Consider the following 25,458-nt stretch of genomic DNA (forward strand, 5'->3'; position numbering starts at 1 on the left):
AAGTTTGGTTTACCTTATGAAGAATCTTAAATTAAATACAAATGGATAAAATAAATAATATACAAAAAGAAAATATTTATATATTTATTATTTTGATATTTTGAGTTTAAAGTAATATTTTCATTTTTTATATAATTATATTTATTATTTATTCTAATAGAATCATTTTACTATTTCTCCTCAAATAACCTTCTTACTTATTTGTATAGGACAAAGTTATTATTTTTAGTTGTTGGATTGGGAATAAAAACAAAAATTTCTTCATAATCAATTTAATTCAACTTTGCTTTTACTTATTTTTGGAACAATAATTTAAAGTAAAACTATGTGATAAATATTACTGGTAGTTAAATTAAAAAATTTATTGAAACACTAGGAAATTGAATTTTGAGTGATAGGATGGATTTAGACAAATAAGATGCTTATTAGTTTTTATTTCTGCAGAAAAAAATTTATTTATATTCTCATTTTTGTTTTAATTGATGGAATTTGAGTGTAAATTTGTTTGTTTCATCCTCATTCTCATGAAGGACGAATATAATTGTATCATGCTTGTACGTGTCTTTTATCAGTATCTGTCTGTTTATTTTTCCAAATATTAATTTAATTTTTTTATTAAAAATAAAAATGACAACGAATAAAATATACATATTTTTTTCTCTAGTGTCAAATATAAAAAAAAATTATTGTACAAATATTAAATAAGAATATCAAATAAAATTTAAAAAGGTCAAATAATCATAATAAAAAGCTAAAAAGAGTTGATATAAGTTTGTTATATTACATAATAAATTAAATTAAAAGTGTTATAATAATTTAAAACAGAAACATGTATAAAAACAGGATGAGATAAAACAAATATATACATATTCATCATTGGAGCAATAACTATGAGATTGTTCATTTATTTTTATGATGTCATTGAATTATAAATAATATTGTCTGGGTTTCATGGGTTTCATAACTGTGAATTTTACCAATATATATATATATATATATATATATATATATATATATATATATATATATATATATATATATATATATATATATATATATCACAATTTAACCTCCTTTATACCATTAATAAAATTTATTAAACTATAAAAACTCGAGATGAAACATTAAACCGAGACCGAGGTTACAAAAACTTACAAATTCATGATGTTTAATAAATTTCACCTCTTCAAAAAGATTGATTTTATACATACATTACTAATATATATCTGAAAAGATATCTAACTATTGGAAACAATCAAAATTTTCGTACTAACAAATAAGAAAGTAAAAATGAAAAAAATATTTGACAAAAGAAAGATCTAAAAGAAGAGAGAAAAAAATAAAAATACAACAAGTTCTATCTTAAAAGGAGTGATAACGTGACTTAGTAGTTAAATAGAAGGGAAAGATTATGAATATTATCCTCGCTAACAATTTGGAATAATAAAGTTGGTTTAGTAAATTTAAAAGGAAGAGAAGGGTACGAAATGTTGTGAATTCAACTTCTTTTACCGACAAAACCTAACTATTAATATTTATTGATATAAAAAAAAAAAACTTCATATGTGTAAAGAATTGTACAAAATGGTATATACATAAATGCCAATGAACAAAGAAAATGAGACGTGAGCTTAGAAACATATAGTGGGGGAAGAAGAATTTTCCTTTTTTTTGTCTTTTCTTTTTCTCTTTATTCTTTGTGCTTCTCTCCATGATTTGAATGAGTGAAATGAATCAGTTTTGTTCTTGAAGATGGTGAATGGATGGTGCTGGCTTGGCCATGTATGTAGGGTTGGTTTCTCCAGCCATTATAACAACAATCTTGGGCTCTGAATCCACCTCCATTCCCATTCTCTTTGCTCTTTCTGCATCAGCATTTGATGAAGAACTTTTACTATAAGAACAAGCAAGGATTAGCAATGCCAAGCCTATGAGTGCAAGCATGAGGGCAAGCCCACCAAAGAGGTAGGGAATGGGAGAAGTAGAGTTTTTGAAACTACCACTTGGTGCCTCAGCCATGGAGTAGGAGTAATTGCTTCCACTTCCATGCCCCATTGATATAATTTTTTCACAACAAAACAAAAAGAAAAAAAAAGAAAAATCCCTTCTTTTTTTTTGTTGATTTCTACCTTGTGTTTGAGCTAGGGTTTGGGGTTGTGGGGTGCTAGTAAGGCAATAATATATGCATTAGAAAGAGGTTTATATAGTGGAAGTTAAAGTGACACGCAATGGTTGTTTGGATGATGATGATGATGAAAGGGAAGGGATTGTGAAGTTACTCATGAGTGGCCCCACATGTTTGAATTCTGCATGAAATTTCATTATATTCTTTTCTTGAAATTTTGGTTGAAGTTGGAATTTCTATAATATTTGTTGATTCTTTGATATGTTTTGAAGCATCATATATTGTCTTTTGGATGACGTTTCTTGACTCTTGGGGCCATGGATTAATTCCTTTATATCAATTTTAGTCAAACCAGGGCCCCTATATACTTCTAAAGAGATTTTCTTTTTAATTATGATTTTACATGGATGAAATATTAATGATGAGCAGTTTCCCTTAATATATATATCATTACTAATTCAATAAAAATAAATATATAATAATTAGTATAATTATAACAATAAAAGAAATCACACTTGTTTAAAGCATGGTCTATTTCATATTTTTGTTAACCCATCAATATTTCTTTTCTATGTAAATGATAATATTTGTAATAAAATATTCATATTTTATTTTATTAATGTATATAAATTGATTTAAAAATTTTCACAAAGTTTCGTTGTACTATTATGAAGTAAAAGACTATATTGTCGTGTTTTCATTTTCTCAAATAGTTTCTTTTAACATTTTTAAAAAATAAATTTATTTTTTAACTCAGCATTAATATATCTATTAAAAAATAAATCTTATATTGATAGATGAAGTTTTACTTTTAAAGCTTAGTTAATTGTTTGGTTGTGTTATATTGGTCCATTTTTAAAAAAGATAATAATTATAAAATAAAATTAAAATATCAGACCAAAATTTTTTGATAGTATTGAAGTCGGAAATTTTTTGTTCCCGTTAGAAGGGACTACATTGAACCAATTTTTGATATGATCATTTTAACATTTTCAATTAACTAAACTGCTTTAGTTTTAATATAATACTTTCAGACAATATAATTTGGATTACGCGCACTGTGCATCCGAGAGAATTTATACAAACTTGTTTAATGTTACTTACCAAATAGGCACTTAAATATATAATAAACATAATAAAGCTATATATATATATATATATATATATATAAAAGCTACTAGTCTTTAGTTTATTTTTTCTTAAGTATCAAAATGAATTTTATAAAATGTACTAAAAAAAATGATAGGACATATTACTTTAATATATTAGTAAAATAAGTTTACTGACCTAACCATAATTAATAAATACTTAATTCAAGTCTTGTACAACAAATATTATATGTTATTTTTATATTCCACAAAAGTCTATTTATCATTTATTATCACATAAAAAATATTATTAAAAATAAAAGTAAAGATAAAATAATACAAAAAAAAAACATGAAAGACACCCAACTCATTATAAAATTTTACATTGCACAAAACTGTATTTATTATAAAAAAATCTAATGAAATAAATGATGACAAAATACTAAACCACTTATATTTCTTGCTATGTGTAAAATCCAAAAAGAAAAAGCTAAATTGTTAATACAATTAATGATTACCGAAAGAAATAAATGATGGTGAAATACTAAACCACTTATACTTCCTTTGATGGATCTTGCCACTTCAAAACCCAAGAAGTACTTCAATGGTCCCAAGTTTTTAATTCTGAAGGCTTTGTGTAATGAATTCTTTATTTTCTCAATCTCTGTTATAGAATTTCCTGCCAAAATCACATCATCCACATATACAAGAAGGGCTGTAAAAGAACTTAAGCTATTTTTAGTAAAAAGGGAGTGATCAGATTGGGATTGTATAAAACCAATAGAGATAAGAAAAGAGGACAATTTAGCAAACCATTGTCGACTGGCCTGCTTTAGACCATAGAGGGATTTGGTCAACCTGCATACTTGACCTGGTTTAGGGATTTTGAGTCCTGGAGGAGGATCCATGTATACCTCTTCATCAAGATTTCCATGTAAAAAGGCATTGTCAACATCAAGTTGGTGTAAATACCAATTCTTTGTGGCTGCAATGGCTAACAAAAGTCTAACAGTTGTGAGTTTAGCAACAGGAGAAAATGTGTCAATAAAATCAATTCCTTCTAACTGAGTATAGCCCTTGGCTACAAGTTTAGCTTTGTGCCTTTCAATAGTTCCATCAGAATTGTATTTTATCTTAAAAATCCATTTACATCCTATAGGTTTCTTTCCTTTAGGAAGATCTGAAAACTGCCAAGTTTCATTACTTTCTAGGGCTTTTATTTCTCTGTTAATAGCATCAACCCACTTACTATCTTTACAAGCTTCTGTATAAGAATGTGGTTCATGATGAGCAGAAACAGCGAGAGTGTACTTCAGGTGTTCTTTAGACAGAGAATTATGTGAAAGAAACAGAACTAATGGGATAATTGGATCTATAAACAGATTTGTGATTTACAAAATGTTTTGGGTTCATGGAATGGTTCACCTGGTGTACATAATCCTTCAGGTATGAAGGAGTCTTTCTTTCCCTTGTTGATCTTCGTAGGTCTGAATCTTCTGGGTCTTGATCATTGTTAATAGATTGAGCAATGTCAACGTCTTCACTTTCGGTAGAAATGTTGCTAACAATGTCAGGAATGGATTCTGTCTCAATGTTATCATTAGTAGCTTCCTTAGGAATGACCTGGTGGGAATTTTCATTACTATAAGGAGAATTACTTCCTTCTTTTAGTAAGAAATCTGAGTCATGATGATCACCACTGGCCTGAATGCACTGTTTCATATTTTTATAAGGAAAAATATTTTCATAGAACACTACATTCCTAGTGATAAAGATCTCTCTGCTTAAGGTGTCAAGAAGGACATATCCTTTAATTCCAGTTTTAAAACCTAGAAACACACATTTCCTAGCCCTTGGGTCAAGTTTGGTTCGATTATTATCTAGAGTACTAGCAAAGCATAAGGCTCCAAAAACTCTAAGATTTAGGAAAGTAGGAGGCTTCTCATACAAAACTTCATAAGGACATTTGTTATTTAAGACAACAGTGGGTAATCTGTTAATGATATGAATGGCATGAGCAGCAGCATAACACCAATAAGCTTTAGGCATGTTAGATTGAAACAGTAAACTACGAGTAACATTTAGAATATGTTGATGCTTTCTCTCCACAATAGAATTCTGTTGTGGAGTCTCTACACAACTTTTCTGATGATTTATACCGTAGGTTTCAAAAATATCAATACAGTTAAATTCAGGCCCATTATCAGATCTAAAACATTTAATGATTTGGTTGAATTGATTTTTAATGTGGATTATGAAATTCTGAATGAGTTTTCTGGTTTCTGATTTGGCATGCATAAGAAAAATCCAAGTGTGTCTAGAATGATCATCAACCACAGTTAGAAAGTATTTATGACCATGAATGGATGGAATGCTTATAGGTCCCCATATATCAAGATGAACAAGATCAAAACAGGAATCAGAAATAGTATCACTTTTGGAGAAAGGTAATTTGTGCTGTTTGGATAAGTGGCAAACATCACAAACATCAGAACATTTAGAGTGAATATAAGGAAAGGTTTTACAAATGTGTTCAGTAATTCTACGGGCAGGATGCCCAAGCCTATAATGCCAAGTATCAATATCACTTTTAGCACAATTAAGCCTATTACAAGGAGAGAAATTAGAGTTTTCAGTAACTGGGAAGCCATTAAGGTAGTATAGACCCTGGTTGAAATCAGCTTGCCCAATCATCTGAGATGTAATAGTGTCCTGAATCTGACAGCACTCAGAGGAAAATATTAGTTTGCAGTTCAAATCTTTTATCAAGGTTTGAACTGAAATTAAATTGAAAGAAAATTCAGGAACATATAAGACATTAAAAAGGATTAGTTGTGCAAAAAATTGTACTGTTCCAGCAAAGTTAGCAGTGACAATACTGTTATTAGGAAGTTTTATATTAACAGGTTTTATTCTGAAAAAAGTGGAGAAATTTTCTCTGTTTTGTGCAACATGATCAGTTGCGCCAGTGTCCAAAATCCAGAGACTTTTACCTTCATGAATCTTATCAGAGGAATTGGTATGTTTTTGTATCTGATTGATGCTGTGTCCAGCTTCATCAGATTCGTTCAAGAGCTTCAACAGTTTCTGCATTTGTTCAGATGTCGGGCCCTTCATTGCCTCATCTTTCACATTCTGATTGTCATTTGGTTCTTCCTTTATATTCAGATTGCAAGCCTGTTGCTGTTCTCTTTTATCCCGAGTCTTGTTTTCTTGGGGATTGTTGCTGTATTCATTCCTTTGTTTGTACCAAGGGGGAAAGCCATGTTTAGAGTAACATTCCTCTATAGTGTGATTCATCTTATGGCAATACGAGCATTGTTTGCCATGGTTGGGATTTCGACCTCTTCCCCTTCCTTGGGTCCTTGAACTAGAGCCTCTGCCTTGACCTCTCCAGTTGTTTTGTTCTTGAGACTTGTAATGCCTTTCAGATGTATTAAAGAGGATTTTACTATCAGTATTCGCTCCAGCCGTACCTTTGTTCTGCCTTTCTTGTTGCATAATGAGGGAATAGACTTTATTCATGTTGGGTAGGGGATCTAACAACAGAATTTGGGTCTTTACAGTATTATAACCATCATTTAGCCCTTTTAGAAAACATATCACATATTCCACTTCCCTTTGTTTGATAAAGATTCTAGCAAGATTGCATTCACAAGGCTTACCGCAAATGCAATTGGGAATGGGCCTTAGAAATTCTAATTCTTCCTAGATGATCTTTAAATCAGTGAAGAACTGAGTGATGCTCATTTCTCCTTGTCTAGCAGAGTGCATCTCTTGAAGCAGGTCTGAGATACGAAAATAATCCCCTTTTGTGAATCTTTCCTTTAGGTCATCCCAAAGATCTTTGGCTGATTCAATGTAGATAACACTTTCTGCAATTTGGGGAGAAAGAGTCCTTATGATCCAAGATAAAATCATAACATTGGCCCTTTCCCAAGCTTCATAGATGGGTTCATCCTTGGTAGGCATTTTGATACTTCCATCAACAAATTTTAATTTGTTCTTGGACATGAGAGCCCTTCTCATGTTTCTGCTCCATGAGCTGTAGTTGGTTTCATTAAGAGAGGGAGATACAAGAACCTGTCCTGGGTTCTCTCCTGGATGTATGTAATATGGACTGGTAGGGATAAGAGATTGATCAAGATCCAATCTTTGCAATTGATGACTTGCACTGCTAACCTCTGATTTTATTTCTTTGCTGTTATTGTTGTCTTCCATGGTGCAAGATCCTTTCTTGCACGCTGCTGACTACTGGGACAGAGATCAGAGAGGGCAACGGAAACAGAGCAGGCTATGAACCTGCTCTGATACCATATTGTAGCCCCAGCGTCATAAAATGAGAAAGCGTAAACCCTGGCACCATGGAGCGGGAGACAACACTCGAGAGCTCCTGGTTTCTTCAGAACAGAAACCCTAGAGTTTCAAATTTGGGGAAAAGCAAAGAAAAAAGAGGAGAACGAAAGGCGTGAAAGAAGAATGGAAGCGCCAGTAGAGGTAAGCATGAAAGAAATTTTATTCTTAATGATTGTGTCAAAAACCTTATGAAAACAGAGAGGGAAGATCTCTTAAATAGATCCCTTTTTACATCTCATAACAGAACAACAACCTTAACTAACTTTAGAAGCTAAAACCTTAAGTAGTAGGGTTTCAATAAAGTTTTTACTAATATAATGAAGACTCATAATGTTTTGACTCATTTGTGGGGTAATAATTTTTCTGAATTAAAGTTTAGCGGGTACGGGTATTTACGGGTACGGATACTATGATATCCGTACCTGCCCCGTTAACATGCGAGTATCAAAATACCCATACCTACGGATAGCGGATATCCATTTCCTATTCGTTGCGGTTTTTATCCGCAGATATCTGCGGGTACGGATTTTTTTGACATCCTTACATAAAACTGTGCGTTATATGATTATAATAATAGCTATTTTTATAGTTGAAAAAGAATATAGGAAAATTTCTGAAGACTTTATGATTGTTTTTAAAACCAGGTACGTCTGATGAAGCCGCTTTCCTTTTTGCTTTGAAGAGTTCAGTGTTGTTTGGTTTTCCTTGCTTCTTCTGTCTTCTGCAAACACGTTCACATATTAAAGTTTGAAACTTCTGATCTGAGAATGCATCCATTTTCGTCTACCTTCAATTAAGCTTCCAATTAGGAATTGGGGAACCAATTCTCTCAAATCAGAGGGAGGGAGAACATCTTTGTACCAGGTGCGTGGTTCTTCTTTTCCTCATTTTTCCAATTTTGCCTGCATGTTTGGATTTTCTAATTTTACATTGCGTTTGCTTCATCTGTTCTTGCTCAGTTCCAAACTTTGTTTTGCTTTTATTTTTCAAATGTTCGTTTTGGTCGATTTCACGCACCCAGTTTCACAGTGTACAGAAAATCTGTGAGAATTTTTGCTAGAAGTTGCATCAATCGTCAAAAATTGAAACTTGGTATTTACTAATTTGAGGAAACGGTATTATTTTTTAGAACGGTTTGGACATTAAATTGAAATGAAGAGTAAGTAATGAAACATATTGTGGAATTACTCATGTCGTGGTGAAAATGAATAGGTTTTGTGAAGCTTGGAATCTGGAAAATAGGATTTTTCTACTATTTATTTGGATGAATTATAACTTCTGGCTATGTTGGTCTTGGGTTGAGAATCTCATAGAAGATGTGTTATTGCATTTAATGGTCCACACTCTACACCAAGCCATTTTATGTCCTGTTATAGTGCATCATGACATGGGATTTATAAAGTTATGTATGAAAGGTTGAGTTAACTAAGATTGGAGGGCGAGCTCTGCATGGTGTAAAGGATAATGATACAATGCCCCGTTTATTTGACCCCCAAATTACCCGCCTACGTGGCACTGAATATTTTATTCATTTTTAAGGAAACGGGAAATGAAGGCAGCGAGAAGGGATAGTTTGCGTGATTTGCACGCGCTATGCATTGGATTAAGTTTTTAAAAAAACACATTCATTCGCAAGTTCCCTCGTTTCTTCCCCTGCACTTTCTTCTTCGACCAGAGACGCACGAGCAACCAGAAACCTATTTTGAATCGCAATGCTTTGTCTTCCCAAAAAGCCTATCGTTCCATAAAGGTTGGTGTTGTGGGTCGCAGTGGAAGCGGATAGCGGAGGTGTGGAGAGTGGTTTGGGTTGTTGGAGGCGGCGGCTTCCGCGAAAACTGGTGGGTAGCGTTCGATTCATTGGTTGGGCGCTCTCTTGTTGGTTGATTAAGGTCATTGGCGGAACGAACATTTCTCCGATAGGTTATGGTGGAAAACCCCTTTTCGAAGATTTAATGTGGTTTTTTTTTTTTACTTAGCATGTTGTGAAGTGTATTTTTTGTTGAATTTCTTTTGTTGTTATTCGTTATTGTATTATTAATAAATTTTGATAGGTTGTTGATGATTGCGGGAAGTCATCTCCTTACCTCTTTGTGTTTGAAGATTGCGTTTGGACCCACATTGTTGTTCAAATATGGCAAGTAGGGGCAGCGGCTACAACAGCGATATATTGTGGACATTCAACACAATTCACATCGCCAATTTGGTGAGTACAATTGTGGAACAATATTATTACGTTTTTTATCATTATTAATGTCTGTCCAATTGCCATGACTGATGTTTGCTGAAATTAGAGCGTTGCGTATATTGATCGCCATTTTGCGGTGGCCTTCGAGGATGAACTTCTTGAGGATTGGGAGTTGGTCGACAGCAAAGGCCAAATACACTTCGTTACCTATAACAAGGACGTCGATCATCCCAGAATCACTCATGGCTGGATGGACATTCAAAGAGATTTTCACATTTCCGGTGATTGTGATGTCCAGTTCAGCTACACTGGGAATAGCCGTTTTCAGATCACCGTGTTTGCAGGGACATGTAGTCAACTTAGCATGCAGAGGTATTTGCGCCATGCCGCCACAAAGTTTAATGACACAATATTTTGTGTTAGGTTGACCCAATATCAAACTCGAGGATCTCATCTGGTATATGTGAAGTTTTAAATATTCATTAACCACACGTGAACCTAACATAAATTAGGATACCTAATACTTCTTTTTTAAATGTTTGCCATTCAGGACCTAAACACCAAATTTGCTAACTTGATAAGGAGCAAGCATATCAATGAAGTCGTTCTTAGTGGCCCCAATACTGCGGTAGTTTGCAAACTTCTTATTTCAGATTCACCCCGCTCGACGAAGATAGGGAAGGGCTGGAAGGAATTTTGCAATCAACATCAATTAAAAGAAGGGGATCGTGTGCTCTTTCAAGTGGATCACGCTGATGCTGATGAATTCATTACAGTCTTTGTCAACAAATGTTTGTGTGACGACTAATTATGATCTTCAAACAATTTCATGATATGTAATGAAAGTTAAGCTTTTCATAAAAATCTGATATTTATGTTTTCTACGTCTCGAATTAACTGTCCTTTTGTGTTTCCATAACTGCCTTTTTTGTTGAACTTTTTGTACATGTACATGCAGTACTGCAACTCATTTTACAATGTATTATTACTTCAAATATGCTTTCCACACAATCCAATGGTCATCCAAGTAATTCCATCACCATGAACCATCAATAAACCACCTAAATAAGTAATTGGAATTCAAGATTCACTTCAAAACGAACTTTTCTGCGTCTCGAATTAACTGTCTTTTTGTGTTTCCATAACTGCCTTTTTACGTTGTACTTTTTGTACATGCAGTGCTGCAACTCATTGTACAATGTATTATTACTTCAAATATGCTTTCGACACAATGGAATGATCATCCAAGTAATTCCACCACCATGAACCATCAACAAACCACCTAAATAAGTAATTGGAATTCAAGATTCACTTAAAAACTAACTTTTCTGCGTCTCGAATTAACTGTCCTTTTGTGTTTCCATAACTGCCTTTTTACGTTGAACTTTTTGTACATGCACTACTGCAACTGATTTTACAATGTATTATTACTTCAAATATGGTTTCCACACAATGGAATGGTCATCCAGATATTTCCACCACCGTGAATCATCACCAAACCACCTAAATAAGTAATTGCAATTGAAGATTCACTTAAAAAGGAAGTTTTCCGCGTTTCGAATTAACTGTCCTGTTGTGTGTCCATAACTGCCTTTTTACATTCAACTTTTTGTACATGCACTACTGCAACTGAGTTTACAGTGTATTATTACTTCAAATATGGTTTCCACACAATGGAATGGTCATCCAGATATTTCCACCACCGTGAATCATCACCAAACCACCTAAATAAGTTATTGGAATTCAAGATTCACTTAAAAAGGAAGTTTTCTGCGTCTCCAATTAATTGTCCTGTTGTGTGTCCATAACTGCCTTTTTACATTCAACTTTTTGTACATGCACTACTGCAACTGATTTTACAGTGTATTATTACTTCAAATATGGTTTCCTCACAATGGAATGGTCATCCAGATATTTCCACCACCGTGAATCATCACCAAACCACCTAAATAAGTAATTGCAATTGAAGATTCACTTAAAAAGGAAGTTTTCTGCGTTTCGAATTAACTGTCCTGTTGTGTGTCCATAACTGCCTTTTTACATTCAACTTTTTGTACATGCACTACTGCAACTGATTTTACAATGTATTATTACTTCAAATATGGTTTCCACACAATGGAATGGTCGTCCAGATATTTTCACCACCGTGAATCATCACCAAACCACCTAAATAAGTTATTGGAATTCAAGATTCACTTAAAAAGGAAGTTTTCTGCGTTTCGAATTAACTGTCCTATTGTGTGTCCATAACTGCCTTTTTACATTCAACTTTTTGTACATGCACTACTGCAACTGATTTTACAGTGTATTATTACTTCAAATATGGTTTCCACACAATGGAATGGTCATCCAGATATTTCCACCACCGTGAATCATCACCAAACCACCTAAATAAGTTATTGGAATTCAAGATTCACTTAAAAAGGAAGTTTTCTGCGTTTCGAATTAACTTTTTGCACATGCAGTACATAACACCACAAACACTTAAGAAAAGTCTTTATTTATTGATTGCACCATAACAGAACAAAAACACAACAAATACAATTCTACACAACTTAATGTTTCATAGGTTTCAATTACATGTCTTGTTACAATTAAACAAATGAAAATGATATTTCATTTCCATCAAACAAAACAAAATACATACATATTGCTGATACTCCAACAACTATTTCGGTATCGTTTTCTTCTTCCGACTATAAACTGCGAACGGAGTTTGGATTAAACGGCTTTTCAACCGTAACCGTGGATCATTCCTCATACGCACGTACATATCACTGTTGGTTGCATTTCTGTCTTCTGCAGCTTCACTTGGAACATCCACTTCATTCAAATTCACAGGAGAAACAAATTCATCTTTACTTCTATTTTCCCTCTCAGCCAGAGTTGATTTCAATTTAGCAATCGCTCTACCAAGTTCACGAATATCATGTTCTTGCTGCTCAATTACACCCATAAGCTGCTCCTTCTTTTTCATTCCACCACACTCTTTCCTCTTACATTTGTCACGCTCGCCATCACCTTTTGATAAAGCTTCTTTCACAACTAACTCGCTTATTTCTTCCTTAGAAAGACAAAGATCATGCACAATCTGAAATTTAATTTAAAACAAACAACATCAATAAATTGCAAAAACAACTTAAACCACAAACAATGCAGGATAAAATAATAGAAAAGTACCACATTATTTTTCAAACTATTTCTTATGGACACATCTCCAACTTTGTAATCAATCCAACGCAACAACCTTGGAAATTTGGATTCAATAACTGCTCTCTTTCTCTTCACAAACAGGAAGTGATCAAAAGCCCATAGCTACATCATACAATATTACAATTCATTTCAAACAAAGTTAGTCATTCATAACAATAAACCAAAATGCTACACAACACGATATTGGAGAAAAACAAACGAACTTACCTGCAATAAATATACGCATCCGACAACATGGAAGTGTTTTTGATCTGATTGCTTCTTTAAAACAACTGAGGCAGAACTCAAACTACCAACCAAATACGAATAAACCACACCACCCCAGTTATATTTAACAAGACTAGTCAAATCATCTACAATTCCAAAAAGTGAAACAAACACTGCTCCATTTCTATTAGGCAACAGAAACTCAGAAATGCCTAAAAGAATGTACAACCGACAATAATCTTCTACATCAAGACACTCACACTCAGTCAATAGATAATTATAGACCATACTAATTGTTACCTTTTTTTCAGAAAATTTCTTCCTACAAACACTATCAACGCCAACCTCCTCTAAATCAATTCTATCTCCATAAACCCTCAACCCAAGGCCTACACATACATCTAATAACTTAAATGATACAAATTCGGAGTTAATCATGAAACCTCCTCTACTCTCCACCCACACATTACTTAACTCACAAAGAAGGTTTCGACTAATCTTAACTCTTTCATGCAACAAAACAAACCACCAAAATGGTGTTTGTTGAATACATTGTTTTTGCTCCACACTTAACTTCTTGTTCAACAAACCAATATATTGTGTTCTACAATAATGTCTGAAACTAATCTGCAAATAGACATATTAAAAACCATAGGTTAAACTTATTGTACTCAAATATAAATTAACTTACAAATCATCAAAAAATTAATTACCTGACTTATATCACTACAATCTCCAACCTCACAACCTGAACTACCTTCACAACCTTCACTGATGCCACTCATGTCAACTGACCTGCAATTATAATACGCATATTCAAAAACACAAATCCAATTTGCTTTTTCTACCCACCCAATCCTAAATGTCGAAACCAACATCCAACAACACAAATGCACATCCAATTTTGTACCCACCCGATCCTAACTGCCGAAACAATTCGCATTTTTTCTTACATAAAACGGTTCACATTTTCAATTAAATATCCACGACAACATTTACGATTTACAGAGCATCAGTTTGGGGAAGATAATGGGGTTTCATTTCCGCTCAAACATCACATAAATAATGGTTTCATTTGCGGAACAACATCACAAAAATAGGTGTTTCTAATAGGATAGTAAAACATACCACAACACCCTTTAATTTGCAGAACAAGAACACTTCAAATTAGGGCTTCCAATTCGACGCACGAAGCTATGGCAGCAATCCGCACTCTCGCCGCACTCTCGCCACACTCTCGCCGCACTCTCGCCGCACTCTCGCCGCACTGTCGTCGCACGCCGCAGACGTCGCACTGTCGCCGCACTCTGCCCGCACTCTCGCCTTTAGTATAAACCGCAAACCAAAGTTCTGTTTTTTTAACTTCTCATTTTTCCTCTCTTGCGCGTGTATCACAACCTCACCATTCACTCCAAATTCTCTCACGCGTTTCTGCTACCGCTTGCTTTAAAATGAATAAAATATTCAGTGCCACGTAGGCGGGTAACTTGGGGGTCAAATAAACGGGGCATTGTATCATTATCCATGGTGTAAAAGTACAAGTGCTATTGGTGTTCAGAAGTCAGTTGGAACCACTTCTCTAGGACAGACATTTGACATTGATCATCATTAGTACTACTTTGCTTGCATTGTTTCTTGAGAACCATAGATAAAGATTAGAAATATTTGAAAAAGGGAAACAAAAATTGTCCTTTCCGATGAAGGATTAATACAGGAGCAGTTGATTTTTTGTTTTGGAAGAATTCTTTGTTATAGTAATTAGGAATGGCAAAATGGGCCAGGCCCGACGGGCCGGCCCGCCAGCCCGACTGAAAAAGCATGGGCCGGGGCTAAGAATTTCAGCCCGCCAACCCATGACAGCCCGGCCCGTCAAGCCCGCTGGCCCGTCGGGCCAGCCCACGGGCCAAAACGAGCCAGCCCGCGGGCCGTATAAATTAGTGAATAGAAAAAAAAAACACTTGCAGTGTAGCAGCAGGAGGTGGGTGGAGTGTTTAATTTTTTTGAAGTCTCTTCTCTACTCTGCCACTGCCAGACTTATTCCTTCATTCCTCTCACACTCTCTTCTCCTCCTCCTCCACCACCCGCGTTTTGGGAAACCAGAAGAGAGCACCCTCGTTTCTCCTCCACCCACGTCGCTGGCCAAGAAACACGAAGGCAGAGTGCAGGCCATTCACGGCGTCTCCTTTCTCCTCCACCGTGACATCCACCACGTCGCTGGCAGGGGCAGCAGCGCCACCATCGGACTGCGATTGACGAACGATTTCGACCGCCACGACCACCACGAACACAGATTTGTTTGTAATTTGCGTTCTGGTTCCCTTTTCTTTCAATTTGTAACCTAAATTTATGATTTTCGTAACCCTAAAATTGGTTTCCTGTAATTGGAAGTTATGGTGGCTGCATGCCAACGTGAGGAGCGTGAGTGTGATGGTAAGGGGCGGGGGAAACGTCGGGAAAGCATTGCGAGGGGTCTGGATAAGGGTGGAAGGGGTGCGGGGAAGATCTGAATTGGGCATTGTGAGGGTGGTGCGGCGGAACGGCGTCGTGTGGATGGAAGGCGTTTTGAGTGTGGGGGAGAGAGGGGTTGGTTCCGTGATCGCGAATGAGCTGTAACCTGCGCTGGTCGTCGGAGAAATTGAGAGGGTGGGTGTTGTTGTCGTGGATTCGGGGTCTCTTGAAATTCTGGAAATTAGGGTTGGCGGAGGCGTAAGGAAGAGGGGGTTGGTGTGGGTGGTGATAGGGTGGGGGCGGAGGAGCGGGGCAGAAGGGGAAGTGGGAGAGGGAGCAAGTGGGGCAGAGATTTGGGGGTGGAGTGGGACGCCATTGCCGATGATCCATTGCTAACTGCAACAACACTGTGTTTTGGAAGAAGAAGAAGATTTGATCCCTTCCCTTCTGAAAAACCAGAGACTAACCCTGCAGTAAAACCCACTGATTTGTTGAAATCTGATTTTGGACTGAAAATGTAACATATGGAAAAAAGCCCGCGGGCCAGCCCGCCAGTTTGCGGGCCGGGTTCAAAAGTGTAATCCGTTTCACCCTTGCGGGCCAGCCCGGCCCGGCCCGTATAAATCGGGTCAAAATCGGGCCGGGCTGGCCCGTTTTGACATCCCTAATAGTAATCTATCAGTAAGCAGGATGTTTCCTCATTTTCTGATGAAAAGGAAACTGAGTGAGATGTGGCTGTACTTGACATTAACTTTGCATTTATAGGAAATTGGTTATATTAAACATGGAAGTTAGGGTGGTTTGATGGTGTTCGTCTTTGTGAAGCTAATTCAATAGATTGATTCAAAAATTTACATATATTTGTACATTGCTTATTTGGTGAAATAACTACGTCACACTTTTCCACTTTCTATGTTTTTAACCTTGTAATAACTATAGTTTGTTTTTTTGTTTTGGTAGTTCTGCAACCACTTTCAGATGGGTGTTGTGAGGGGGGTGATATTGGATGAATCAGTACTCTTGGCTGAAAGTGGTGATGATCAAACTGCATCCACTCTACGACCAGGAACTGAGTCTCTCACCCGCATACTCTTCCTGTCCAAAATCCATTGCGGAATTGCTTATGACTCGGGTCTTCTGGACGACAAGGTGAGTATTCTTAAAAGAACTGCTGATCTGTACTCACTTGATTGCTTTGCCTTAAATGACTCTGCAAGTGAGGCTAAGCCTGGATGGAGTAACACCGATGAAGGCAGTGTTATTTATCTGATTTCTAATAAGGAGTTCTCACCTAAGTTAAACCGCTATAATTGGCTTATTGTTGTTCTGAATGTTGGAGGCGAAAGTTCATGTCACGATCCTAATATACATCAGATTGAGAGCTTAGAAGAGTTGCCATTGACCATATGCCGCATAAATAAGAAATTAATCGGAACCAATGCTGTGACTGTGGGTTACACAATGAAGCCTTCGCGTGTGGAAGATTTTGCAAAGAGGGGTGCATTTCCTTTGTGTCCTACTCAACAGGGGTTGATGTTCGTGCCTCTCACATCCAATTTGTCTCTATCATCTCAGCTGAAGGATGTTGACATAGTTCTCCACAAAGCTACTGATGAAATATTATCTATTGAAGACGATAAACCTACTTTTACACAGAACATGCGAGCATTGCAGAAATATTTGGATCAGCACCAGGATATCTGTGTGATTGATCCACTGAGTTACGTCTATCCATTGTTGGATAGGCTAGAAATTCAACAAGTTCTACTTGGCTTGGTAGAACTGAACACTGAAGGCAAATGTCTCATCAGAGGGGCTCATTTTAGTAAGGTTGATAACTTTGATGAATTTGATTTTGCAACTGGACTATCTGAAGCTAGATTGTCTCTTCCATGCATAGTGAAACCTAAAGTTGCTTGTGGTGTCAGTGATGCACATAAGATGGCAATTGTTTTCAGGGTTGATGATTTTAAGAATTTAAGTGTTCCTCTTCCGGCTATTATTCAGGAATATGTGGATCATTCATCCACTTTGTACAAATTTTATGTCTTGGGTGAAAAGATTTTCTATGCTGTCAAGAAGTCAATACCAAATTCCGATATTTTGATGAAATCATCTAATGGTGATGAGCACAAACCTCTTCTGTTTGATAGCTTAAAATCTATGCCCACTGCTGACAGTATCACAAGTAATGAGTCTATTGACCTTAAGTTGGTTACAGATGCTGCAAATTGGCTTAGGAGAAGGCTTCATCTTACCATCTTTGGTTTTGATGTTGTGATTCAGGAAGGTACTCATGACCATGTAATTGTGGATGTAAACTATCTCCCATCATTTAAGGAAGTTCCTGATGACATCGCTATTCCTGCTTTCTGGGAGGCCATTAGAAATAAGTTTGACTGTAGGATGTCTAAATAACTATCTGTTTGAACTTTGTGACTATTTGACACGGAATAATGTCAATGATTGCATCAGACCAATCGATCATATCAAGCTGAAATGAGATTGAATAACTCGTTATTTCTTGTTTGAAGTTTGGAATACTTACACTTGTTACGAATGATGCAGTCTAATGTTTCTTCTGCTGTTTGATGTTATATAACTTTGCAAGAAAGCTTTGGGTATGATTATTGGCACTTTAACTTTTGATTCTGTGGGTTAAGAAATACTTAATTTCACTTTTGATTTCTTAGTTTCTCGATTTTACAAATTTTCTTCTCCATATTTTTTCGAATTTGATCTCCTATTATTTTAATTGTGAAACTTTAGTTCATCTGTTAAAATAAATTTTAATATTTTAAATGAAACATTATTAATAAATGGTCTAACATTACATAATCAACATAGTGGAGGGATCAAATTCGTAAATTTAAGAAGGTAGAGACCAAAATTTCAAGGAAAACATTTAAAGAAGCACATGTCTCTAGAAAATACATTTCCAGATTTGACTACAGTGGGGGGAAAATTACATTTGATATTAGCACTGTTAATCTATAAATGTATAGACATGTCTATGTATATAGGCTACAGATTTTAGAACAAAACTAAATTGTTACAGAAGCAGAAGCATTTACCATACAAATAATGGCTTGCTTCTGCATAAATGACTATCTGGAAGGGCTAGTATAGACAAGTGACTTTTGAGGTGCTGCTGATTCCTCGTGAATTTCCTCATGTTCTACTGGACTGAAACTCACCTTCTTCTGAAGAACAAAAGAAATCAAATAAAGAACATTAACTCTATTCCCTGAAGAGTTACAATTAACTAATTAATATGTGTGAACAAAGATACAAATATCCTAGGCGAATTTAAGACCATGAAACTTTCTACACTTTTTTCTTGCCAACTTGGGTTTCAACTTCCAAAGACATTCAAGCAACACATTTCATCGAGTTGCTACAGACAACTAGTAAACTAGGATACTTATAATGATTCCTAGTGCTACATTTCTGGTCATAGTTGCTGACAAACCGACAATGTTGACATTTTGGCATGCTAACTATTACCCTCATGAATTATGGGAGACAATGATGCAGAAAGTGCTGCCAAGTGTAAAAATCCAAAACCACAGTAGACTTTATATCACAAATATATATATATATATATATATATATATATATATATATATATATATATATATATATATATATAAAGTTGCTTCTAAATGTAATGGATGAAGTGCCATTTTAGTTTAGCGCGTATATACCCTTTACTTTCAAAACTCTTATCTGCATAATCATTACTATGAATACAATTGTTGAAAGGTGCTTTGTATTAAAAGTAATATTCAAAAGTTAGAAAATACCAAGATAATTATCATTAACAAATTGCATTTCTTTTAAATGTTATAAGTGAGAAATATGATTGCTGACTAATTTTTACTGAAAAAAAAGTCTGACAAATTTGAGTGAAATTTTTTTAATCGTTTTTTGGTATGAAAACGTAAACATGCGACTTTTAATGGTTTCACTCTTACCAAGCTGGAATGAGTTTTAGTTTTCATTGCATCATTCTGTGGTAAAACCATTATTTGAAGAATAATTTATGTAACATGTTTTAGTTTAATGCACAAGTGTGATTTAACTTTTGAAAAAAAAAAAAGTCATTAAAACAAACACCGACTGCTGATGCTATCACACGTTTGACTTGTAAATATTTGCATCTTTGGATTGGATGGTCAAAAATGAATGAGAACTTAGAATAATAGGGCGAGGGCATGTTACTCACCATGTAAGATAACTTGAGAAGAAACCACAGAACAACCAAAAGAGAAAAAACAAAAATAAGAAGAAAAGAAAATCTCGTAAACAACGTGAAACACCCAAGTCATGACTGAATGCATCATCCTCAGAAGTTAAAACTTGCAATATAATTTTATTTTCCCAAACACTATCATTAGCATCAGCAAGCTAAAGTTGATTGCTACTCTATCATTAACTATAATTTGTACTCATAAAAATTAAAGTCTAATTTATCTCAACTGTGTTTTCGTTCACAAGATATCTCTGTCTACATTTTTGGTTTGCCGCTATTTTTATTCTTGAGTTAGAAAATGTCAAAACTTAACATTAAAATTTCATTTTTATCCATATATATCATCTTTCAGGTGGTCAACTAGAAAAACGGCAATTTGGAATGATGAATCACAAAATTTGTGATTATTAAGATAAAACAGAACAACTCAATCTAAGATATCACATCAGTTAATAAAAAATTTAAAAGTCAGTTGGAATATACTGCCAATATAACTACAAGTTATTTATCATGCATAATAATTTATTAACAATTTATTAACTTTTATTGCCACTTCTTTAAAATATTTTGAATGATTTATGATTATTAAAAACATCAACAAGTTATGTGTGGTTTTTAAGGGTCTCTCAAGTTTACTAAAATGAGCATTAAAATTGTACTTTTTTTGGGTAATATTTAATCCAATTCATTGTAATCTTTTCTTTCTTCAAAAGGGAAAAAAACTATGAAAAACTCAATGATACAAAAACTAAATAATAGTAAGATCTGTACAGTAAAAAAAAAAACATATAACAAACAGACTTTACATGTTCGGAATTATTCCACCCCCTTCTATTTCTTTCTTCTAATTCTTGTATTTACGATATTCTCTAGTCCAATTCTTAGAATTGGTTGGGAATGTATTCATGAACTTTCCATTTAAATATAAGTTTTAAATATAAAATAAAACTATTACATAATTAAAAGTAGGTCGAATCAAACACAACCTTGATCCTATTCTGATCAAATATACGATATGAATCTTCATGTAATAAAAAACCATTATTATGTTAAATGAATGTTGAGATAAATTATTTTGCGAAATTCACTCAAGATAGGATCATGTGTGTGTATGTACGCAACAAAATTTTAGTGCACGTCTATACCAAGCAAAACATTCAAACAAAATGTCAAAGATTGGAGAACACAATTGACAACATTAAAATAATCGAACAAAATTAAACAAACACAACATACCCTTTGTGCTTTCCGATTGCGAAGCTCCTTTTGGGCCTCCACCACCGATGCGCCACCGTCCACGGCGGCGGCATTGTTCCCCATGTACAAACTTAAGATCTTCTCCGCCACCTCACCCCCGTCGTGGCTCTCCTCCATGAGCCTCTCCAACTGGGCCTTGGGCACCCTCATTCTCACCCTCGTGGGCCCACTACTAGTGTCTGGGCCCGGCCCATGCTTCACCACGGCGAGGTCCGAAACGGAGCGTTTCGACAGCATCAAGAAATCAAGCCTATCCTTGGCGTTCATGCCACGGATCCCACTTGATCGCACCCTCCTCGTCAGTGGCTCGGGCCGAACCTTGGGTAACTCCACCAAGAAATAAAGCTTCTTGGGCTTGAGCTCGTGGTCGGGCTCCAAGGGCTTGGCCCGAGGCCCGAAGTTTTTTACCGCTTGAGAGTCCAGCAGAACGTGACCGGGGTAGTCTTTAACGACGTCGTTTGCTCTGGCCGGAGTCTTCAGCTTGAACGTTTCACCATCTATTTTCATCACCTTTGCTCTTTTACTCCCCATAGCGTTCCCCATCGATTTTCCTTCACTTTTCTTTGATTGGAATTTGTTTGTGATTAATTTCCACAAAGGGTGGTGGCGGTGCTGCTTCTTTTGCTCTTTATATTGGTATCATAAATAGGTTGTGTTGCTCCAATTAATATAAGAAGTTGACAAATTACGAGGTTTGTGTTTGTGTGTGTGAATTAGTGGAATTTTGGTAGAGATTCCATACAAATAAGGGAAGAGAGGGTTCATCTATAATAGTGGTGTGAAACCATTGATACAATTAACAGGGAACAAAGTTAAGTTTGGTGGGGTTTAATTTCACTTCCATGGTTATACATGGGACCACATTTTTAATTCACCTCATTCATCACCAACGACTTCACCTTTTTTAAACTATGATTCACAGTTTTTCTTATTAGTGAGAATGAAAAAAATAGTTAAATAGTTTTGTTTCGTTCACTGAATTTATCTGACTCGCTCAAATTCAGCAAAACTCTAGTGTTTCTAAATCTTAAAAGTCTTTGAAAACGTATTAATTGTATGAGAATTAAGTAGTTGCTTCCGTAAACTAATTCGTTAAAGATTTTTTCCTTGAAGATGTGGAGCTTAGCCAAACTTCAAATCTTAAACTCTTGTCTTTCCATTAAAAAAAAGTGACCTATGTTGCATATATGATTTTGTCTAGATCACTTCGAAGAAAACAACTTCAGTATATAGTTTTTTAACTACCATTAATGCTGTATAACTAATATATTTTTTTTATACCCATTCTATCGTACATTAAATTGTTGAAACCTTTGATCTTCATCGGCCTTACATCTTTTGTTGTTTTAATATTATTTAATAATGAAATCTACGATGATGATGCAATCAAGCAATCATTAATTTTCAGAATATATTATTTCAAGAAATTTTTTTCTCAATAAACTTACTTAATTTTGACATATATAGAGTACTTCTTCGATCACAGAACTACGTATATATGTTGCATGACCAGTGGCATGCTAGGCAACTTTTGAAAGGGATAAGGCGCTATAGAGGCCTTTTTACATTTTCAACTTTTCTTTTCAACTTTTATTAAGAAATATACGTCTGTTTCATAAATAAAGGTGCTCACACAGTCACACTTACATTAAATGGTTCTGTCCAATTTAGACTTTCAAATTAAAAACAGTTTTTCTCTCTTTAACTTTCATCAGTTTCTGTATACTTTCTGTCAGCAAAGTTCACACCACAGCCTTCATTTTTGTGGTGTAATTTAAGGTATCAACTCACTTGTATTGATTAATAATGAGCAAATATAATATGGTAACATTAAGAGTAGGTGCTTTATATTTAACATTGACGTGATACCAGCAAAATCGTTTTTTCTTTGTAAAACTTCATTGGTTTAACCATATTAACTAAATGTTTGGAAACCAATGATGAACAAGAAATTATGCTTATTAAAAATGTAGCTGCTATGATGCTGGAAGGCTCGGAACTATAGTGAAAACCGAACCTTTGACCAAATTGGTAACCAGACATCCAAGTCTAGAGACAAATCTGAAGTAATCTCACCAAACAACTACTCTTATGTCTGTAGTTACAACTAGTCTTCTACTAAGCAACTAGGTCGAATGAATAAGACACACATGAAACAATATTAAAGTAACTCAGATGTTTAAATACTAATTGTTGTCCGAAATCGCGGTAAGTTCCTATGCATTAATGGACTAAAAGCTTTTCAAAACAAGCTTTTCAAAAATACCCAAAGCTTTCTGCAGATTTACCCGTCTTTAGCTGAAATAGTTTTCAGTTAGAAGAAACATGAACTTGTTTAGGTTTTAATATTGGAACATCCCTATTTCAACAAACTAAACCTACCAACTACGTTCATTTCAACAAGACTGAAAAATATGTACCAAAGAAACCTGAGTAGGGACATGGAGGCTTATAGCTTGGACCAAACCTCAACCTAACCTCAATGCTATACCTTTTTAACGTTCATTTTATAGTGTGTAGTCATTGATAAAGGTGAGAAAAATATATGTGGAAAGCTATAAAAGTTGAAGTCTAAGACAAAAATTCAGAGGAGCACATGAAATTGTGAAATTTGTGAAAGGGAGATGGGATAGGTAGGAACATGACCCACTTCACATCTTCTCCATAAAATGCTTTTTATGAATACAAATTACAAATATTCCATGCACTATAGGATGAACAAGGTATGGATTAAAGTAAGTTTATTTTCTCTCTGTAGTTCTGTCGGCACTAAAAACATATGAAGCCGTAACGAATTGATCTAACCTTGTAACATGATATATGGTTTAAGTATTATAAATAATAGGATTAAATATGTTTTTGTCCCTCAACTTTTAGCGAAATTTGAAATTAGTCCATCTTCGAAACTTTATACCAATTTAGTCCTTCATCTTTAAAAATGCGTGAATTTAGTCATTTTAACCAAATTTTGTTAAGTTTATCTAACGTTTCAAGCACATTTCATAATAATATTTGAATTGTTTACATCGTTTGACACATCTTCATTTTAATGTTAACTCAAATATTATCAGAAAATGCGTTTAAAATGTCAAATAAACTTAACAAAAATTGGTAAGAAGGACTAAATTCACGCATTTCTAAAGATGAAGGACTAAATTGGTATAAAGTTTCAAAAAGGAATTAATTTCAAAATTCACTGAAACTTGAAGGACTAAAAACATATTTAACCCTAAATAATATAAATATATCTGTAAATGACATTATTTTAAGAAAATAATATCATCATAAGTGTAATATGTCTTATACCAAATATTATCTACTAAATTAACAAATATTACTACTACAAAATTTAAAAATATATATTTTAGGAAAATATATAAGATTAAATCCTGTTAGCATGAACAACAAGTTATAATTTGAACCAATCTTTAAAATACATCTGATCAAACTTCATAATTGAATATGTTAAAAAATAGCTAAGAAAACGAAAGTGGTTGAATTTAATAAATGATTTATAAAGTTATATATAATTAAAAGGATAAAATTAAAAAATAAAAGGTATATATAATTATATAGGTATAACTATAGATAAAATAAAAAAAAATAAAATTGAGATATCAAAGTTTATAACAATTCTTATCATGATCTTATTTCAAAAATATTATGAGCAATATCGTGTAAATAAATTTTATTTATTATGAGTAATTATTTAAATTTAATAATGATAAAAAATAATTCTTTTATAATAAGTAATTATTTGAATTCAAAAAATAACTACTATAATAATAAAACTAAAAAAATTATTTTTTATTATAAAAAAATATTTAAATTTAAAAATTAGTAATTAAGATGATAAAATTGAAAAAAAAAACAAAAAGAAAAGATGTGTATTTCTAATTATAGATACTTGTGCATCAACAAATATTATGAGTATGTAAAATTTCCTCCTTCTCTTCCTTTGCTTACCACACGATGTGTTAATCTGTATATGATTTAAACCATTACTAAAGATATTTTTATTATATCATAGATTCATGTATACTTTATAGATACACTAAATTAGGATTCACATATTGTATCAAAATTGTGGCCTCAATTGAAATCCAGTTTATATATTATTCATATTTTAATAAGGTTAAAATACTTTTTTAGTTCCAATTTTCGTCAAATTTTTTCAAATAAGTTCTAATTTTAGTTTTGTGTTCAAATAGGTCTCAATTTTTGTCAATTTTGTTCAATTGGGTCCTTTTTTGCTAACACCGTTTAAATCATTAACGGTCATGAACAGTGATTGCTACGTGTCACTTCGTGGTTTTTTTAAATT

The 25,458-nt window shown here is 34.2% G+C and overlaps 4 protein-coding genes across 4 annotated transcripts; 1 reads left to right on the plus strand and 3 right to left on the minus strand.

Annotated features, from left to right (window-relative positions):
• Positions 1-1,544: 1,544 nt before the first annotated feature.
• LOC114182762 (protein GLUTAMINE DUMPER 5-like) lies at positions 1,545-2,158 on the minus strand. Its single transcript, XM_028069692.1, has one exon. It carries the CDS (start codon positions 2,053-2,055, stop codon positions 1,735-1,737), a length of 321 nt encoding a protein of 106 aa, XP_027925493.1. The 5' UTR covers positions 2,056-2,158; the 3' UTR covers positions 1,545-1,734.
• Positions 2,159-12,422: 10,264 nt separating this feature from the next.
• Positions 12,423-13,949, minus strand: LOC114180441. Its single transcript, XM_028066759.1, has 3 exons — positions 13,175-13,949; positions 12,935-13,069; positions 12,423-12,845 (listed from the first exon to the last, which is right to left on the minus strand). Exons 1-3 carry the CDS (start codon positions 13,610-13,612, stop codon positions 12,423-12,425), a joined length of 996 nt encoding a protein of 331 aa, XP_027922560.1. The 5' UTR covers positions 13,613-13,949.
• A 2,612-nt stretch (positions 13,950-16,561) lies between these two features.
• LOC114181132 (inositol 1,3,4-trisphosphate 5/6-kinase 4-like) lies at positions 16,562-18,249 on the plus strand. The gene has a single exon (XM_028067489.1). It carries the CDS (start codon positions 16,601-16,603, stop codon positions 18,038-18,040), a length of 1,440 nt encoding a protein of 479 aa, XP_027923290.1. The 5' UTR covers positions 16,562-16,600; the 3' UTR covers positions 18,041-18,249.
• A 263-nt stretch (positions 18,250-18,512) lies between these two features.
• On the minus strand, positions 18,513-21,939 carry LOC114181395 (uncharacterized protein At1g66480-like). Its single transcript, XM_028067839.1, has 2 exons — positions 21,114-21,939; positions 18,513-18,825 (listed from the first exon to the last, which is right to left on the minus strand). Exons 1-2 carry the CDS (start codon positions 21,675-21,677, stop codon positions 18,730-18,732), a joined length of 660 nt encoding a protein of 219 aa, XP_027923640.1. The 5' UTR covers positions 21,678-21,939; the 3' UTR covers positions 18,513-18,729.
• Between the last annotated feature and the right edge of the window lie 3,519 nt (positions 21,940-25,458).

Source organism: Vigna unguiculata, chromosome 4 (assembly GCF_004118075.2).
Source record: "Vigna unguiculata cultivar IT97K-499-35 chromosome 4, ASM411807v1, whole genome shotgun sequence".
Classification (NCBI taxonomy): domain Eukaryota; kingdom Viridiplantae; phylum Streptophyta; class Magnoliopsida; order Fabales; family Fabaceae; genus Vigna; species Vigna unguiculata.

Excerpts from the sequence above, each read along its gene's own strand:
- LOC114182762 (XM_028069692.1), bottom strand. The coding sequence starts at position 2,055 with ATGGGGCATGGAAGTGGAAGCAATTACTCCTACTCCATGGCTGAGGCA.
- LOC114180441 (XM_028066759.1), bottom strand. The coding sequence starts at position 13,612 with ATGATTAACTCCGAATTTGTATCATTTAAGTTATTAGATGTATGTGTA. Across the intron at positions 13,070-13,174 it reads GATGCGTATATTTATTGCAG|CTATGGGCTTTTGATCACTT; the intron begins GTAAGTTCGTTT and ends TGTATGATGTAG. Across the intron at positions 12,846-12,934 it reads ATAGTTTGAAAAATAATGTG|ATTGTGCATGATCTTTGTCT; the intron begins GTACTTTTCTAT and ends ATTAAATTTCAG.
- LOC114181132 (XM_028067489.1), top strand. The coding sequence starts at position 16,601 with ATGGGTGTTGTGAGGGGGGTGATATTGGATGAATCAGTACTCTTGGCT.
- LOC114181395 (XM_028067839.1), bottom strand. The coding sequence starts at position 21,677 with ATGGGGAACGCTATGGGGAGTAAAAGAGCAAAGGTGATGAAAATAGAT. Across the intron at positions 18,826-21,113 it reads GCAATCGGAAAGCACAAAGG|AAGAAGGTGAGTTTCAGTCC; the intron begins GTATGTTGTGTT and ends TTTGTTCTTCAG.